General features: G+C 31.2%; 1 protein-coding gene across 3 annotated transcripts in view; it reads left to right on the forward strand.

Moving 5' to 3' along the window:
- The window catches only part of LOC129988833 (corticotropin-releasing factor receptor 1-like), a 241,572-nt gene that overhangs the window by 203,190 nt on the left and 17,853 nt on the right, over window positions 1-20,529 (forward strand). For all 3 annotated transcript variants that reach the window (XM_056097107.1, XM_056097106.1, XM_056097108.1), the window contains exons 4-6: window positions 5,108-5,211; window positions 8,727-8,856; window positions 17,380-17,536. In XM_056097107.1, the coding sequence (XP_055953082.1) occupies window positions 5,108-5,211; window positions 8,727-8,856; window positions 17,380-17,536 (391 nt within the window). The remainder of the gene's footprint in view (window positions 1-5,107; window positions 5,212-8,726; window positions 8,857-17,379; window positions 17,537-20,529) is intronic.

A 20,529-nucleotide genomic window follows, 5' to 3' on the forward strand; every position in this document is an offset into this window, starting at 1 on the left:
ATTAAAATTTTTTCCATGGCATTTTTCAAATTCAGCTAGTTATATTAGAAAGTGTGTATGTTGGAGTTGATTTCCATTTGTATTTTCATTCGTTCATAATAATTCGCATCACTAACTTTGAACAACTTTCATAAAATTGGTGGATTCTGGAGCAATCTGTAATTTTTCTAATGAGCAATTTTGACAAATGACTTTTTTTCTTAATTCTGAAACAGTAAAATAAGAAAGAAAGCTCTAACTCAATCAAAATGGTATCATTTTTAGTTGTATAAAAAAATCATATGAAACATTTTTCCCCAAATAGAAACTAAGTATCTAAAAATAACCTTTATAGTTGCCGAAGCCAATGAGAACACAAATAATATACGTGTAGAAAACTACGATCATCTGAATCATTCTAATTAATAATTTCATGTATGCCTACAAAAAAAGTTCAATGAAATTAAGTAGATTCCATTTTAAATATAGAACACCATTTGGCATAATGTCTTTTTCTGATTCCTAAATCGATCGCGGTGACCAGGTGGTAAGATCTTGGCTTCCGAACCAAGGCTTTCAGGTTCGAGACTCGATTCCACCGAAGAACTGCCGTGTACACGGGTCTGGTGCACGTTAAATCCGTCTGGACCAAACGCCCTCCCACTGGTGTGTTGTGGAAATTTGAAGAAAGTGTGCTAGCTCATATATCGTTCCCGTCATCTGACCGAGATTCAAAATTACGAGGTCCGTCCCAAAATAGTCCTAGTGTTGCTTTAAAACAGGATGTTCATATAACTAAACTAAACTCTGATATTTAAATTCCACGTTCTTTTCATGCAGGAGATGATTACGTTATTAGGGCTTCTGAATAGAAAGTAAGATAGGAGTAATTTTAATACAAATAGGGGCAGAAATTTTTATAGCCTCTTTATCTTTAAAATAATATAATTGATTTTTAAGACATTCGTTTTAAAATAGTAAAAAATAGCTTATTTAAATTAAGCAATCGGTTCAATTTTTTCCAAAATTCGATCATCAATTCCTTTAAGCTCGAATAAAGTAAACATATTTATTGATTCTAAAATAAACACTTGTAAACAATGAATGAAGCCAATTGTGGGATTTTTTGAACTACATTATTTTATTTTCCTTTGTTTCGTCACATAAGATAAAAAATCTTAAGCCTTAGTTTTTGTCGTTTTTGAAACAATATTTGATATCGTTAACGTCCTTTAACTTATGATAATTTACCGAATTCAACCAATCAACCACCATCCATTTGGATTGGAATTTAAATCTGAAATCAAAATATAAATTCTGTTTCTCCCTAAAGAGAAAAAAAAACAGGAGGGGAGAGATAATAAGAGGACAGAATTATAAACAAGAAAATATTTTTAAAAACATCTAAGTAGATTGAAAAAATTGATGTAAATTTCGTATTTTAGAATTTTAAAAGTTTTAAAATTCACGAAGAAAAATTGAGTCTAATAAAATCTTTCTAAAACATCACATTCTATGAATGAATATACATATTGACATTGGTGGTAAAAAAAAGAACATACATCGACCACATAGTGGCTTTGTTTTGTAACTTAGAAAATTAATATCAAAAACATAATGTAACTTTGTATTATGTATATGAATCTGTACAAACGGAAAAATCGTGTATCTTTCTTATTAAAAGAACAGATATATTTTTTCATAGATAACAAATGAGGTATGTCGAAGGTATTGTCAATTTATTCTCTGAATATTTCATAAATATTCTGTGAACATTCCAAACTACATCGATCACAGAAAAAAGGAAAAGTTCCGTTCAATATGGATTTGATTTATTCGAAGAATGTCCAACATTGTTCAACCCCAATATTTGATTAAAGGTTTCCTGACAGTTCAGAAACCAGGTCATAACTCAAAGATGAATTGAATGAAACGTTTCACTTTGTTCTTTTATATGTATGGAAACATTTTTATCTTTTCCCCCTTGTAAGCAAAGTTTTCATCGTTTGATTTAAGTAATTTATTTTTTGCCATTATATATTTTTATAAACATAGAATATATTTTATATATAACGAATTAAGATTTTGCATGAAAAAATATTTAATTAAGCATGTTTCAGTATTAAGAAAATAAAATAACATAATAATAATAATAAAATAATAATTATAAACATAGAATATATTTTATATATAATGAATTAAGATTTTACATGAAAAAAAAGATTTAATTAAGCATGTTTCAGTATTAAGAAAATAAAATAATTGTCAACGACTTTAAAAGTTATTTCTCTTAACATTACAATAATTTGATAGATGGTACATGACCAAAATAGAAAGAGTAACTTATGATCTTATTCGTAAACCAGAAATAAATATAAGAAAATACCATCCACTAACAATCCACATTACATCAGGACATGGGCCGGCGTCTATTCATAGGGGTAGCGCGTCTTCCCCGTGATCTGGGCGTCCCGCGTTCGAGTCCCGGTTTGGGCATGGTGGTTCTTCAGTTGTTCTATCTGTGAGATGTGTTAATGTGCCCTCCTGTAAAAAGGGGTTTTGCAAGCAAATGAGTGATGCGTGAGTAGCAAAGTCGTACTCTTGGCCCTAGTTGGTGCTACTATGAAAACAAGAGACGCTCCCCCACCGGCTTAAAATCGCTGTCTTAGTAACAACGGGCTTGTCCGTGGCAAGTGCCATAAGAAACAACAACAACATCAGGACATGGAAGATTTCCCGCTTGCTTTCAAAGATTTGGAAGAATGCGGGAAAATAATTGCATCTGTGTAGGAATCGAAACTGCTTATAATTATTTAAAGGAATACTTAGAAGTTTCGAAATGAAGAAAGAATCTGGGAGTTGAACATGATGACATTAGCACAGTACTCAAAGTCCTCGAAAATCTTAAAACACTGAAAGACATGATGCTAAAAGTTGACAGTTTTATGCCAACTACGTAAAAACTTCAACCCGTGTGCTTTTCTTTTCTTGTGTAGCTGAAGGCCAACTGCCTCGAAGAGGATGTCAATTTGGAGAATTAGCCAGTGATATGGATGGACAGTCTATAAATCCTGTCGATACTACTTCGTTCAGCGATAGTGGGGTGGTCGGATGTACAAAAAAAAGTGGGTTTAAGTACATTGATAGCAGATAGGCAGTGTACATTCTATGGTTTTGCTCTGATTCTACTTCGATTTTTATGGAAAATTCTGAGAGAAAAATGTCACATATCACTCATTTAGAACATTTCGACGTAAGAGGTCTGTGAGCTGTTTCCTACTTCTCACAATGTAGCACTTTAAACCTTAAGTCGCTTCTCCGTCATTTTGTGCCTCTAATGATACCTTCTATTCAAATAAGATGTGTACGCTGATGTCAGGGTAACGAATCCGGGATCTATTCCATCAAATACCAGATGTATGTGTCATTATGAAGTTAACAGAAGCGATGTCAGCTCAGATGTCATAATCATAAGCTAAACAACATTCAAAAATACAAAACCTCTTATAGAATATCTAAAATGAAATCTGAAATACATAATGGTTTTGTTCATTGGGTTAATTTTAAGTATCTCAATAATCTTAAGATTAAATCCTTAAAACTTACTCCGTTACATGCTCCGTTTTGAAAATTACAAAATCAATTTCAAAAATGAGTATTAGACATGTAGATAATTATAAATATATAAGGAAAGTCAACCAACTGAAAGTCAACCAAGTGACCCGCCACGAAGGCACATGGATTTAAACCATAAGACTGAATGACCGGACCGCCGCAACAGCAACACTGGCGGGAACTGTGGTTGAGTCCTAAGGGCCATCACCGGCCACGGTACAACGCTCCCCGAAGGAAGTACGTCCCGTCATCGATGGGAAGAGCCAGATCCCCCACCTATTTGTGTACCCTCCAGGATGGCGAGATCCAACCACCATGCCGGAAGCATCTCATCCTCATTTCGATGTGCCCCCCCCCCGGGGATTAAATATATAAGGGAAAAAATATTTCTTATTTTTCACAAATTTTTGATTTTTTTTAGTGAAACAGCTAAATTTTAACGATATATTTTTCCTTGTTAAATAAAGCAATGCACAAAAATGGCATAGAATGAAAACTGTAACTAAAAGAAACTAAAATAACTTTATTCTGAAACTATAATTCACCAAATTTGATATATTTAAGTCATTCTGTTTTTGAAATATTACGCTTACATGTTTCTGAAAGCATAGACCGACAGATGGTCAACCTCTTGTTGGATTTGGCACAAAATTTTATAAGTATCTACACTATAGATATTAAATCCGTGAACCGAATTTTATCTATCTAGCTCTTTCCTTCTTGTAATTATTGTAATTCTATTCGAACAGTCGGACAAGCGCACTGCCTCTGAGCAAATTGTACTCAAAATTTAGTAGAAACCTTCAAATCTTGTGTAAAGATCGTATATGAAATATCAATAGTAGAGCTCAAAGTGTTTTTGAAGGCCGCGGTGGCCTGGTGGTAAGGTCTCGGCTTCGGAAACGGAGGGTTTCAGGTTCGTGACCCGATTCCACCGAAGAACCGTCGTGTAAGGGGGTCTGTTGCAAGTTAAATCCGTCATGACCAAACGTCCTCCCGCTGATGCGGTGTGGCATGGAGAGGGGGGTGCCAGCTCAGGTGTCGTCCTCGTCATCTGACCGCGGTTCAAAATGACGAGGTCCGTCCCAAAATAGCCCTAGTGTTGCTTCAAACGGGACGTTAGTGTAACCAAACCAAAGTGTTTTTGAGTTATCTTTGTTACAGACAAACAGATAGACGAACATTTTCCAAAAATGTATTTTTAGATCTTAGGGAGGTCTAAAAATGGAGATTCGTCAAAATCTCGAACTCACATTTTTTGTTGATTACTGTACTTTTTTTATACTACTATACGATGAAGTAAAAATTGTCAATTGTGCGATTTTACTACGAAACTAATTAGAACTAAGAGAAGAAATATATTTATGTTTGAACCGAAACAAAAGAAAGTGTTCAAGTAACATAATCTATGACAATAAATTTCAAAACCCTTTTGGCACTTTTGGTAAAATGGCTTTTACTTTGAATGAGAAAAAGGATGATTCACATTTGACTCACTTTTTATATTTTACAGGATGCCCCGAAGGCCCCACTGACAGTGAGTCTCATCCTCCTGATCTGCTCTATGATCTCGCTTTTTTTCCTCTCCGTCACCATCTTCATCTTCTTCTACTTCAAGTAAGTGCCTATCCTTCTTTTCTTTTTTTTCATTATCTCTTTCCTTCTCCACTAACTTCTCTGAGCAGAAAATGCATTTTCGGCATGCATTTTTTTACTTTCATCATCACGCCTGTTAAAGAAAAAGAAAACTGTAAATGTTTGATGGTAAATTGGATTTCACTTTGGAAATCTTGTAAAGGAGCGACAGTGAATGTGTTAAAGTAATGGTATTAATTTGTTGGAAATGTTTTCTTGGGAAAATCTCTGTTGAATGCATTTTCGGCCGAAGGGCGTGGGAGGTTCTTTGTAACTATTATAAAATTCAAATAAAAAAAAGTGGTAATGATTAGCATGAAGTCTGGAAAAGTGCATGAGGCTTACCTCGAGAATTTGTTTAAACGGTACTTAACTATTTCTAAACGTTAAATTTTTTCTTTTATAATGTAATCTCTTCAAACTATAAAACTTTTATAGATCGTAAAAGAAATAAACTGTAAATCTCAAAAGAAATACTTTTAAGGTGTACATACACACTAAAAGAATTTTAAATTTTATTTTTAAAAATCCAGTTTTTTGACAGTGGCTCATTAATATATGTTTAAACTCATTTCAGTGAGAAAAAAAACCATATTAAACTGATTATTAATTAATAAAATAATATTTAATGCGCTAATTAGCATATTTTTTTAAACATAATATCTTAAATTCTTATTTGTACAGACACACAATTCTAATTGGAAATGATGCCTAATATTAGTCTTCATGTTGTCTGCCTCAAACAAGTTATAAAAATATATAGTTTCTGTTTAACAATTTTTTCATCAACAATAAATAGAAAAAGCGAGATTTTTTCTGTAATTTTAACTTTTAAATAACTATTAAAAATTTATTTTTATAAATATAACTTTGATTGAAGCCCAAAACATCCTACGTTTCCTACAGATTATTTTGATACATAAATAATTGTATTTGGTTCATTTCTTGTTGAGTTATGATTGTTTGAATGAAGCAACAGAGTGGAAAAATATCATTCTTCATAAAATCAGTTAAAAAAAGAAACGAAACTAGAGTTTTTAGTAAAAGTACCTCAATAAAAATAATTATAACTCGAGAAATATTCCGCATATTGACAACATCTTGGTATCGTTTGAAAGCTAAAGCTTCATAGAACATTGTGAAGCATTTAAAAAATATTCGATATTTTGAACGATTTTCGAAGTTTCAAGTGTGTACGTACACCTTAAGTTCCCTAATGAATAATATGTTCTTTAATAAAGATCTCATATTAGTTTAATGAAGTATTCATTTAATATTTATGCTATCTACAAATATACAATATAATAGTAGACGTACAAGACCTTCTTTATTTGTTTTACCAACGCCCCTTCAGTTTGGTGGAATTAAAGATACATGAAGAGATTTTCCTCTTGGCCCACATGTTTTAAATATAGCACATAGAATAGATGTTAGAAACAGATAGCACCCATGTTATAATTTATATACAATAAATAATGATAAATTATACACTAAAAACAAAAATATTGATTGTACACTGTTGCGGTTACAGAATTCTACTACTTTCTCTTTTGATAGAACTGATGGTGTTACTTTATTAACATCAAAGTATATTTCCCATAATCCTTCTTGGGGTCATTATTAGATTGTATTCTGAGTATCGTGTAGTTTCGTGTTCGTGTTTGTTTTGTCTTGTGAAATGTGAAACTTAGAAAATAATTAAATGACTGTTCCTGAAATTCGTCTATTATTTTCATTATCACAAAATGACATTATAAAGAGTCTCGTCCCTCTATAATGCAAAACAAAAATTCAGAGTTCAAGTGGCAATAGCGTTAGTGACATAGAATATGTTTTAAAATAAAATTATATTATACATTTTCCTTTTTTATGTTCATTAATAACTTTTATTATACATAAATTCGGGATTTGTAATGGTTTCGATTACAGAAAGACCGTGGAAAAAAACCCAATTAACTTCGATTGCTCTGTTTGATGCCCAGATAAGTGTATAATTAATCGCAGCTATTCCGGAATGAAAATCTGAATTGGGTTTCTTTAATTGGAAATAATGTGTTCAAATTTCAATATTATTATCAATTCTGGGCTCATTCAAAATATAATTTGAACTAATCAATATTGAATTGTTGATATAAATGCGTGATTCCAATTTCAATAAGATGGTTAAATTGTTTTGCAATAAGATATTAAACTTTTACATTGATAATATTGTTCAAATTCTCAGAATGGAGTGTTTATGTTCCCTTTAACTATTTATTTACCGACGGTACTTAAAAGCACCGTTTAAATCCAGCTGATATCTTCACACCATGACTATTTTTTCCAACGGTATTTGAAAGAACACGAATAACGTATTTCCAATAGAAAGCAGTAGATATCAACTAAAAATAACATTAAAAAAATCTCTTATCATTAACTTAATTAATTAAATTATTTTAATTAATTGAAAAAAATTGTTTTCATCATCTGTTTATTCTGTACCAAAACTTAACTAATGGTTCAAAAATAAATTTGAAAAATTGATGGTAAAATAATTGGGTAAATAAAGAGTTAAAGTATTGTGATTGAATTTAAATATGTAAAAAATATTCCAAGTTAGCATATCAAATCATCAGCTAAGCATGGCAAGCACTGTATAATAGTAATTAAAACAATGTTCTAATACTTTGAAACTTTTCATTATTTTTGATATTGAGAGTTCTAAATAATATCCAAGCACTTCACAAAAGAGGACTTTTCTATCGTTGTCGCTTACCAATATTTTGAAAGAATTTTGTGAAAGTTCAGATTCGTCTCAATCAATGAAAATATGTAATTAAATGATAAACAATATAAAAACATTAAAATATGTGATGATTAGGATAGTTTATTATTAGATAAAACTCTCAGACATTATAGGCAATACATGATTTTGATTTTAAAGTTGATAATTTTAAATTATATTATCCGATAAATTATCCTTATTCCTTTTTAAAAATCATAAATCTATGATATTCTATGATCTATGATAATCTATAATCTATGATTGATTATATAAAGGATTAGTGATACTATCAGAATAAGTTATGCATAAGTTATTCAAAATACTAACAAATAGATGAAATATTATTTTCATTTCTTATATTTCTCACTCATTTTTTTCAAATTTACGAAACTATTTAAATGAAGTCATATTTAAATGTTTTCTTTATATATAAAAGAAACAACATTTATGGCTACAGCCTTAAAGAAGTGTATCAAAAATGGGTATAATATACACGAATCAATTATAAATCTATAATTCTTCTTCATCGCTATGGTTATTATATTCTACCTTGTATAATCAAATTAGATTCGATTCACATAAGAATAATTTTCAATACTGATATCATGATGAAATATCTCCTTTTTTATTTTGTATTTCAATTATAAGAAAGGGGGGATTTTATTTTAATATAATAATAACAATCAATATAATTAATATAATAATGCGAATTTAATGAACATTAATTCCACAGGTCCTTGCAATGTTCGAGATTACGAGTTCATCGGAATCTAGTCTTGGCTCTTATCGTCCACTCTTTAATGTTAATCGTCATTTCACTGCCTGTCGTAGGAGGAAACAGCATCCCATCGTACCGAGATATTGTGAGTATTGGAAATTTCATCACATCTGTAGAAATATATGGCTATAGTCAGTAGCAAAGGGCGTATAGTCCATAGCACACTGATATGCTTGGTTGTTTCTTATATACACAGAAATAAATGATGTTTGAACTGAGTTTAGTTTTTAAGAAATAAAGTCCATATTCTGTATAATTCAATTTTGTTTCAAAGGAAAATGTTATTGAGCCGGGCAAAGAAGGTTCTGGTACAATCAGGTATATCTAGGTTCCTATTGGCTTTATCGCCAAAATTCTGGAAGATTCCAGTATTATTTATTTTATTGCCACTGCCGCCAAGTTTGCCGCCAACACCTGAGATGACTGATTCGGTATTCGATCAGCATCCAACAGTGCTAATAGCAAAATGGTCTTTTCAGTGATTGAGCTAACAGTGCTCGGAAGCAACATTGCAGATTTGTAACAATAGTAATGAAGGGAAACAAGAATAGTTATTCCGTGGGTAATTAAAACAGATCTTCATAAATCTGTATGTTAAGTTATTCATTAGCGATCATAATTCATCATTGCTCTATTTTTATATTTTTTGATTTGAAAAAAGAAAATTGTACACTTCAGGAATTTTCATTAACATTTATTATTTTTTGATTAATAAGCAGACTTTGTTCTCGTTTAAGCAGACTTGTGAAAATTTTTAAAAAACGAAAAAAAAAATAATACAATATTCCAGTTTAAAATAATAAAAAGCGGAAATGATAGAAAATAAAAAAAATATCGATGTAAAAAGATTTAATGAATATATGTTCCTTAGATTTCTACTATTATACTTGATTGCCACTCCGTATTCCTTTCTCTTTATCAAATTCTTTTCCTCCCAATTAGAGCTGAGTGTCCTTTTTGCCTCAAATGAAAAAAAAAAAAATTACACTGTTCAGTAAACCTTACATAAAGGGCAATTAAGATAAAAAAAATACAAGGTGATTCATAAAGAAGTATACAGTTTCAATTCACTATAAATCAAGAACCATGCAAGATATTATGTCACCTGTAACAAAGTTGTATGGGGTTATTTTAAGTTTTGTTAGAGACAGTCGCAAATGTTCTATGTGTGACCGCTTAGAAGGGACCGTACACTTTCTTTCTGAAGAACAAATTTACCTTAGGGGAATCTCGAATGTTTTGAACTGTGAATTTGTGATTTTCTCTTTCCCAAAAGGGAACATTGTGCTTGTGTACCAACCCACTGACAAGAAATGTTGTTTTTATCAATAAAAACTGGGTGATAGGCTAAATCATCATTTTCAAAACAAAGCTGCATATGGCACAAAATTCAAAGCGTTTTTCTTTGTCAAAGTCATTTAAATTTTACATCTGCACATCGTATGGAATCAGTTGCAGTTTCTTTTTCCAAATTTTCCAACAGCGGGCTGAGAAATCGGCACTTCACGATTCGCCCTAGTGTTTATTTTTCCGGGCTTCGTTGAGTGATGACTTAATCAATCAGCCAGGATTTTTACCTTCGCACAAATAGCCCGTAATTTAAAATTTTTCATGCCATTGATAGATAGATTTTCTAAGCTGAACTTCTTTTCCGAATTAGGATCGAAAATGCTATTGCACAATAGTTGCGAATTCCGTTTTGCTAAATTGAAAAACAAAAAACCTTCCTCACTGCAAACGCTGCCATTTCGAATGATTAGTCACATGACATACATGCTACTGCCCGTGTGATTTCTGTCAAGGGCAAGACACAAACTTTAAAAGTACATCTACCTTACGATTATTTAAGGTGATTAACGTTTTCGACTGTTACTGTTTTACAGCATCTAGAAAGTGTATATTTCTTTATGAATCGCCCTGTATAGTCAAATAAATATTCTTTTTTTCTTTTTCTTAATTAAAAATACATTCGCTAGTAAAATAAGGGATTCATGGTTTTAACTTAATGGTCATTACTACTGCTTTATGATTACTTACGAATTATTCTCTCTGAATTATAAACTGAGTTTCTACTTCTTTCTAAGACGGCTAGACATTAAAACTGTTCGCAAAAGACATTAAACCCGAATGATCTTTTAATAGTTCAGATATCGGTTCCTTTCTGCATTGGTGTCATAGTTTTACTTTATGGCAAGAACTGGTTCGAGGTTCCTATGTGGAAAAAACTGGTGTAAAGAATAATAACCTTCAGCAAATTTTTCTCCTTAGAATTCGAAAGAAAACAAAATAAGAATCTACTTTGCATTTGGAAAACATTACGGCAGAACGTGACTTGTAATTTCAAAAAGACGAGAATAAATATATAATACATTGAGAAAAAGGTAATGCTGATTTGTCATTTTATTTTCAATGCATAAAACTGGATATAAATTGTTTACTAGTCAATTTTGTAAAAAGTTGAAAAAAAATGAGCATGCGATTTAAGAGTATGAACTTTCCATACATTTGTACCTAAAGTTACAAAAAAGAAATGAAATGAATTCAGTTGATGTCAGAGTCAATTGAAAAATGTAAATGTACTCACTTAACGTTCTGTGAGTAAGAGGATTTTTTGAGAAAAACTGTTTGAATAATAAATAGAATGATAAAAGATTATACAGATTTATTTTTGGTTGCTATGATACAAAATAAGCAGATAATTGTTATATGAAAATATTTTTCAAGATGTTCTTCCCTTTTATAATCCTGAATTATTAAAAGCATGAATTGAGTATTTCAAGGGAAGGTTTTAAACCTGCACCGAACACTATATTGTTTACTGGTAATAAATATTTTTTAATAAAATGGTAGAATTTATTAAACTTACAGAAGAAACGTCATACTAACATAAACATAACATAACATAACATACTAACATAAATGGACAGATTATAAATTCAAAATTGATGATTCTGCTTATATTACATTAACTATATTAATAATAAACTTCACGTATAATAATATAGGTCTATTAAGGAAACTCAGTACCCCAAAAAAATTTTCAACAATTTTCAGCAAATTTTTCAAATTTTGTAATAGATAGATATTGTTACGCAATTTTTCCTCAACAAATACCGCTAATCAATCTCAACACATTTAATCGCTATAGTTCAGTAGCTTGCTTGCTGTCTAATCCTCAAAAATCTTTTACTTGTCGGCGACTCCGACTCCTCTCACACACGACTTCTGACGATCCACACAACTTCACTGCAGCTTCAGAGTGCCCGTCTTTTATAGTTCCGGGAGGCGGGGCTAGAATCTTCAGACCAATCAGGGCGTATCTGAATGTATCTTGCTTCCTACTGGATGGATCGTGAAACTTCTCGAACTTTCCAGTATGATCCATTTAGTCGCCAAACTCGCCAAATTCGTCGCCAAGTCGCCAAATGGTCGCCAAGCTCTCAGTCATTGACGCGGCAGACCGCTCAGCACAGATCTTACAACGGTCTTTCTCACGATGACACCACTCGTGCCGGGTAGCAAAACCACAGATTTGTAACATTATTAAATATTAGCTGATAGATGTTAAAATCGATTTTTCTGAAATTCCCAGGGTTTGGAGTCCCTTTAATAAATTCGAAAAAGTTAAAGAACTAATGAAACAAAATCCTGATGTTTATCAATGTTATTAAATGTGAATTCCATTAATAAAGAAAACACAAACTTAAGAATAACTATTACTATGTGAAATAAGAAAAAAAAATGCATTCTCAAATTTAGGAATTTAAAATGAAATACATTTGCTGAATTAATTAACATTACTTATAAGAATAGAAATTTCTAAAGTCTGATTCTTGGAACCCACAGTACAAAGAGTGTTCACAATTAAAGATACCATTTAAAATTAATTTGCAAGCGAAACCCATCGTTCGAAATTCGGAAAACTGTTGAATAAAGAAATGGGAATTTGTTTTAGTTTGAAAAACAACTTAACATGTCATTATAGGATGCACCAAAAACACTTTTAGGAAACTTGGAAATGTATTCGACATCATGTAATAACGGTTATCTTATTTTCTTAACTGTTATTTGCCTCCCCGATTCCCGGCCAACAATCCATATGTGTTTAAACTGTGGAGAGTATTCGAAACGTCAAGACAATTTAAGAGATTTATTTGATATTGTTACAAAATTTTTCTTCTACAAATATCGCAAATTAATCGTAATAATGCAGCGCATTTACTCGCTAGTTCAGCAGCTTTCTTGCTGTCTAATCCTCCAGTTTCTCTACGTGTCGGCGACTCCGACTCCTCTCACACACGACTTCTGACGATCCACACAACTTCTCCCCACCTTCAGAGTGCTCGTCTTTTATAGTACCGGGAGGCGGGGCTAGAGTCTTCAGACCAATCGGAGCGTATCTGGTGTATCTCGGTTCTAAGTGGATGGATCGTGAAACTTCTCGAACTTTCCAGTATGATCCATTTAGTCGCCAAACTCGCCAAATTTGTCGCCAAATGGTCGCCAAGCTCAGCACGCACAGGACAGATCTTACGAAGGTTTTAACGGTTTTTCCAGGATGACACTATTTGTGCCGGGTAGCAAAATTACAGATTTGTAACAATATTAAAAGCAGCATTTCACGCCATGTATTGAGCATTTATTTATACGCACACAATTCAAGCAGTAATAAAATAAACTATCTTGTGATTTCACATGATATCTGAAAATGATGAACATAATAATATGGAACATGTTTGCTGTAATTTTCTTGCATTTCATTATTTGTTGCAGCATGTTTCGCCACATTAAAAAATCGCACAAGAGTATAAAACTCCCAATAATTATGAAACTTTTTAAAAATTGTACACAGTATAAAAATATGTGTGTCAAAAAATTACAAAATATTAAAATTGTGCAAATGTTTCCAATTGTTATACATTGTAAAAGTATTTTAAAATTTGTATAAGTAGTCGATATTTACCTAAATGTGCCATTTCTTAATAAAACACTCTTTGGTTGTGAAATGTTAATTACTACCTATGAGTGACATGTGATATGTTAATTACAATTATATTTTCTGTCTGAAGCACCACCTTGTTTCCCAAATTTTGGATGACTGATTTCGCTTTTAAGCTGATAAAAATAGTATTAAAAATAATGGCATAGATTTCAAATATAAGAATGTCATTTTTATCAAAATGTAGAATTTTATGTAATATTTTAGTTTTTTTTTTCTTCATGTGTAATGGTTATACGCATATCCAAAATTTCATTTCACAACATCTGTACTATTACTAAGTACTATAAATTATTGGAAATATGTAAATCATGAGACGTTTGCCTTTATTTTCACTATATTAAGTAGTTAGCGATAAAAATTCATTTCCAAATATTTCCAAATTTTTATTATTCTTTCCATCCTTTTATGAAACATAAGAGGTTTGTTCTGGCTTTCATACATTTCGTCATTTTCACATTTTTCTGTAATTTGAGCCGCGTTCGATCCAAAAACAGACCATAAAAGCTGTATATTGCCTGCCATTTTCAGGTAGGCAATGCGCCATTTATTGTGTTAAATTGGCATTTTGGATCATAAAATGCGGAATAGATGCTACTGAAGACGCAATGAATTCCTGTATTAGATAATAAATATTGGCTGAGCGATAGTTCCTGTATCTAGAGCGAAAGTTAAAACAACTGGGATACACTGTCCAGGCATAGTATTTTCGGAGTTATTAATAATAGCATTAGAGATGAAAGCAGAAAAAAAGCAGGCATTGCATTTACTTGATACAATTATTTAACATATAAAAATGGAAAAGGCAAAAAATTATAACATTTAAATTTGAATGAAAAGTCTTTTTAGGATTTATATTTAAAATATTAGAAACAACAAATGCAGACTTTAATAACACATTTTAAAAATAGAAAACTCGCAGAAAATTACAAAGGAAGAATTTATTAATCAGTTACAAAAAAACAACAACATTCTTTTATAAATTTTACATTCATATATTTATTCCTTTAATTATTTACTCATTGTTTATTTATTAATGTTATTCCCCTTTATTCCTTTATTTATTTATTAATGTTATTCCCATTTATTCATTTACTTATTTATTATTATTATTCCGATTTATTTATTTACTCATTGTTTATTTATTTATTAATGTTATTTCCCTTTATTCCTTTATTTATTTATTAATGTTATTCCCATTTATTCATTTACTTATTTATTATTATTATTCCGATTTATTTATTTATTCACTATTTGTTTATTAATGTTATTCCCATTTATTTATTTATTCATTATTTGTTTATTAATGCTATTCCCATTTATTTATTTATTCATTATTTGTTTATTAATGTTATTCCCATTTATTTATTTATTCATTATTTGTTTATTAATGTTATTCCTATTTATTTATTTATTCATCATTTGTTTATTAATGTTATTCCCATTTATTTATTTATTCATTATTTGTTTATTAATGTTATTCCCATTTATTTATTTATTCATTATTTATTTATTAACGTTATTCCCATTTATTTATTCATTCCTTTATAAATAATTTGCTCTTTCATTTGCATATTTTCTTTCCGTAAATAATAATCTCTCTCAATAAATAAAAATGTTGTCTTGAATAGTATTAAGAATTCAACAATGCTGGAAACTAAAAATAATTTGCGAAAAAAAGAACATTTAAAGAAATAAACACAAAGAAAACTTTCTATTGTAGAGTCTCCGCGTTATACCTTTCCTTGAATTAAAAATTTTATAAAGCAATTGCATTTACTTTATAGAGACGCTTACATAATTAGATTTTCAGATCGAAACTGGCAAAGTTAAGTTATTGCAGATTATGTAGAAATTCTTTTATTCTAGTTATCAGCATTAGTACTCTAAGTAGCTATAAATTGCTCAAAACGTCAATTTAGAAGAGATTGATCCTTTTCTTTTTTTAGTTATTTTTAAAAATATTAAAAACGATAAATGCATACTGTCACGAATCTGTAATGCTGCTTCCCAGCGTAGTTGGTTCCACCATCGGAAAGAATGTGTTACAGTCATCGGTATTGGACGGAGTCGGGTGTCGCGTCGAAGGTTTCCGGAGCTTGGCAACAAATTTGGCGACCATTTGGCGACATTGGCGCCAAAATAGATTATACCCGAAACATCGAGAATTTTCCCGATCCTTCCAGTAGGAACCGAGATACGCCTCGAACGTTCCTGATTGGTTGAGAGGCTTCTAAGCCCCGCCTCCTGGGACCTATAAAAGGAGGAGGCCGCAGCTTTTAGGGCAGAGTAGTCGGAATCGACGATAAGGAACTGACCTTCCAGAGATAAGCGGAGCAGCGACGGAGTGAAGCTGGTGCTGAACTAAGCTGTGCGCTACTGTCTGTCTGTCTTGTTATATGCTGCTGTGTATGCTGTTGTTGCTGCACGTCTCGGCTGAAGATAATCGTCTTCTGTGCTGTATATAGTTGTCGTCTTTGTGCTGTCCTGTGCATCTTCGTGTAAATAAACGTCGTTGTTTTATTTTCTACTGCCGCCTGGTGATTGAGCGTTCTTCACACCATATAACATCCATTATCCAAACGAACCCCGGAAATTTCGTAACAATACTTTAATAACAAAGTTTAAATCTGAAAAACTTGCCAAAAAAAAAAGAATTTGTTAAGCAGTTACTAAAAAAACATTATTCCTTTATTAATTTTCCATTCATATATTTATTTCTTTATTCACTAAGTTTTTTATTTATTCATTAATATTATTTTCATTCATTAAATTTAATCCTTTATAAATATTTCCCACTTTCATTTGCATATTTCTTTTTTTTTTCAGTACATAATAATCTTTTTCTCGTTAAATAAACATGTTGTCTTGAATAATATTAAAAAATCAGCAATGACAAAAACAAAAAATTAAATAAGAAAAAAAAACCCTCCACAATTAAAGAAATAAACAAAAAAAAACATTCTGTTGTAGATCCTTGTATTATTTCTTTCCTTGAATTTAAAATTTTATAAAGCAAGTAAAGATTTACCTTATAGAGATGCTTAGTTAAGGTTTTAGATCGAAGCTAGCATAGTTAAGTTATTGCTGAATATGTAAAAATTCTTTTATTCTAATTAAATTCAAAATTAGTACTTCTAAAGTATCTGGAAATTCCCCAAATTTCATTTTAGAGGAAATTGATTTTTTTGTATTAAATTCAACAAAATTCTTACATTTTATTCAAAATAAGTTAAATATCCAGCATAATATCTATTCAAACGTAAGTCGATAGAAATATTATGGCGACCAGAAATTGTAGTCTTTATTTTTACATCAGTATTTCAGAAAACTTTTTTACGTTCCTTTTAGGACCTCCCTTTATTTTATACATTTTTCATTTTGAAATATACGATATTTTACTGTCCATACTTATACAATTTAACTTTGAAATAAAAGAACATTTAATCTATTATCCAACTTCCAAAAATCTTGTACTAAAATTAAATTTTCAAAGCCACGTCTTCAATAGAAATAATATAAAATTTCCGAACACAATCAATCATACTATCTTAAAAACTATTTTTTCTTTCTGAAATTAATTCTGAATTATTTTCATTATTTTTACAGAATTGGCTTTGCAAGACGGTAGTGTCTATCAAGATGTACGCGGCCCTCTCCAGCATCAACTGGATGTTCGTGGAAGGGATGTTGCTGCACAGCCGAATCACCACCAACATCTTCCAGAAGGATGCACCTTTCAAACTCTACTACCTCATCGGATGGGGTATGCTCTCAATTTATCTATTTCCGAACAAGAGCTAATTTCCAAATTTAACAATTTCAATCACTTTTTTACTTAAAAATCACGAAAGAATGTCAAAGCAGTTCAGTTATTACAGAATATTAATTGTTACAGAAAAACCATCTGTTAAGTAAGTAATGAGAGGTGCAGTAAGTTAGATAACGACTTGTGGAACGAATTGTAAAATTCTATTCCACAAGAATAAACTCTGCACAATACAGCCGAAGCGTACAAAAACACGCTCTTACCCAAATGGAAAGCACGTTCCCAAATAACAAATCATTAAACAGAAAACAGCTTTGTATAAACAACCGGAGAGCTCGTTTTGCGAACGATATCAAAAAAAGATAACGACTCATTTCATTCTGTAAAGTTTATATAGGCTCTCCGACCTTTTAGAAGAATATGATATCTCGATTTTTAGTAGAGATATCATCATAATTTTTGTATTTTCGAGAAACTTTTCATTCTTTTAGCTATAATTAAAATAGTAGTAAATTTTCCTTCCTAGCTATGAAACTAACCGTAGAAGGACGCAACTTTACAGATACATAATAGTGTAAAAAAGGTTGGGGTATTAGATCACAATTTCATTAAAAATACGCTCTGTACTTTTTATTAAGACACTAAATACGCTGGAATGGGGTGAAAATTTCATGACGGAATGCATGATGGGTATTTTCACAAGAATACAGTACAAAATTACATAGTCTATCCCAAATAGTTCTTATGCAATTTCTTCATTAAACGCTACTATAACTAAATCTTGAAAATGTTCCACATTTTTTCTAAACAATGGCTTTTAATTTCCAGTATGCTTGCATTTCTTTTGAAAGTTTAAAAAAAAATCGAAAATGAATGATTTTTCTGAATTTAAAATCTGCATTGAGCTCAAGATCTACAGAAATTTGTGAAATAAATGTTATTTTCCAAAACTTCTAATTATTTCTTCCACATAATCTTAAATAAATAACAAGAAATAGCAACCGTAGAAGGTAAAATGGTTTGTTTTTATTCGAAAAATTATTTTTTATTCCTTTGACAATGGAAAATACTCATTTTTAAAAAAATCTGACCTTTTATATCAAAGAAAGCATTTGAGAAATTTTGAGAAATCATAAAAAGAAAAAAAATGTACGTAATCTAGTCAAATTCGTGTAATCATACCATTCCCTCAGGTAGATTTTTAGATTTATACATCTTTGATCGTTCTCATGAAAAGGCATTTTCATGCGCATTGCTTTTGTCTGACTTGCCCTCCAGGTTAAGAAAAATAAAATATTATCCTTTTGTTTTCCCCTTTTTCACGTAGGAGTAGTGCCTCTGGCTAACTAGATATATCTATAAGAATAGAGATAGAAAAACAATATATACTTCATAACACGAATGTAGTTGTTTTATTTTAATTGTTTGTTCAACGGCATTTGATTTTTTTTTCTTTTATAAGAAAGAAAAGAATGTTTTAATAATAAAGCATTTGACCTTAAGATTTAACGAAATTCTACTCTTCTAACATTCCTAAATTCGAAACCATCAATTTTCTATCTTACATTGAAAAAATATATTAACAAGTCAAAAAAACAAAGTCAAACTTAAGGGAATGATAGCCTCGAAACTTTCTCACATATTCTCTAAAGTAGCGTTTATACGATGCCAATTATTCCGCACAATAGAAGATCACGCCCACCTCAGGAAGATCACGTGACCCGAATGCGACAATGGTATTAGTTGCCTCATCGGGGAAATATTTGTCATCGTCTCATCACGGTCGTGTAATATTCCTGAGGTATGGGTGGCTTACTAAGCGGAGCAGTTGGTCTCGTGTGAACACTGCTTGATAATGATTCGCCCCCCCCCCTACTTCCTCTCGCTAGCATACAGGTTGTGGATTTGGGACAAAATCTTAACTACACAATTGTTCAGATTTTTATTTCAGAATCCTACACATGAGTCTTTTTGTACTTCGTATTATAATAAAGAAAACCAAGAATATTCAGACCGACAATTTGATAATCCCCACTATGACTATGCCTACCGGAGAAGCGAGAACAGACCACAATATCGGAAAGATCTCATTCACCCTCTATGGGTATCTATAGGGGAGGGCATATATTTTTAATAATTTAAAGTGTTTGTAAAAATGGAGCGTTGCACGATAGAACAAAATGTTAACGGACGATTCGAATTAAATAAAAAACAGTTTTTTTCCCTTTATAATTGCTATATTTTTATTGAATTGTAAAATACACAGGATAGGGCTATGTATGGAATAACATACAGAACAAGTGACCTCGACGGCTTTGCTGCCAAATACTCACTTTTTTGACGAAATATTCCATGGTCATTTTTGATAAATGTGCTGAATTTCGTTGAGGCAGAGTTGAATTTCCTCCTTCAATGTACATGTACTTGTGGGCTTGTTGATATGGACCTTTGACTTTAAATAACCCCATAAAAAGAAATCCAATGGTGTTAAATCACACGATCTAGGAGGCCTCTTCGAAACTATTAAGATTAGCAGTTAATCAGCACTTTTCCTGTTTTCTTCGGAAGGAAGAATATCTCCCTTATCAGACATATGAGCATACAGCACACATTTGATGGAGTCAATAAAAAATTTACAGCAACACTTTCTACAGAACTGCCCATTTCTTACTCATTATTTAAGAAAAGTGTTGTTTGAAAATTCTTTGCTTTCGAAATTTAGTGTTTCACTCGCGTAGCTTTTCATAGCAAAACATCGAATGATTCCAGTTTAAAGAGATGTGATTGCAGGGTATTTTTGTATTTTCAAAAATGTCATATAACAAATACTCAAACTGTAGGAATGTTTGTCTTTTCTGAAGTTATCCCAGATTTGTTGACTGTCTCTTTTGAAAGTTACGGTTCAGGAAATAAGCAGTTAAGGAAATCAAAGCTCCAATGAATCATTAGTCTTGCTCGTTATTTGTTAAATACATTTTTTATACCCTGTT

The sequence above is a fragment of the Argiope bruennichi genome, chromosome 10 (genome assembly GCF_947563725.1).
Source record: "Argiope bruennichi chromosome 10, qqArgBrue1.1, whole genome shotgun sequence".
NCBI lineage: Eukaryota > Metazoa > Arthropoda > Arachnida > Araneae > Araneidae > Argiope > Argiope bruennichi.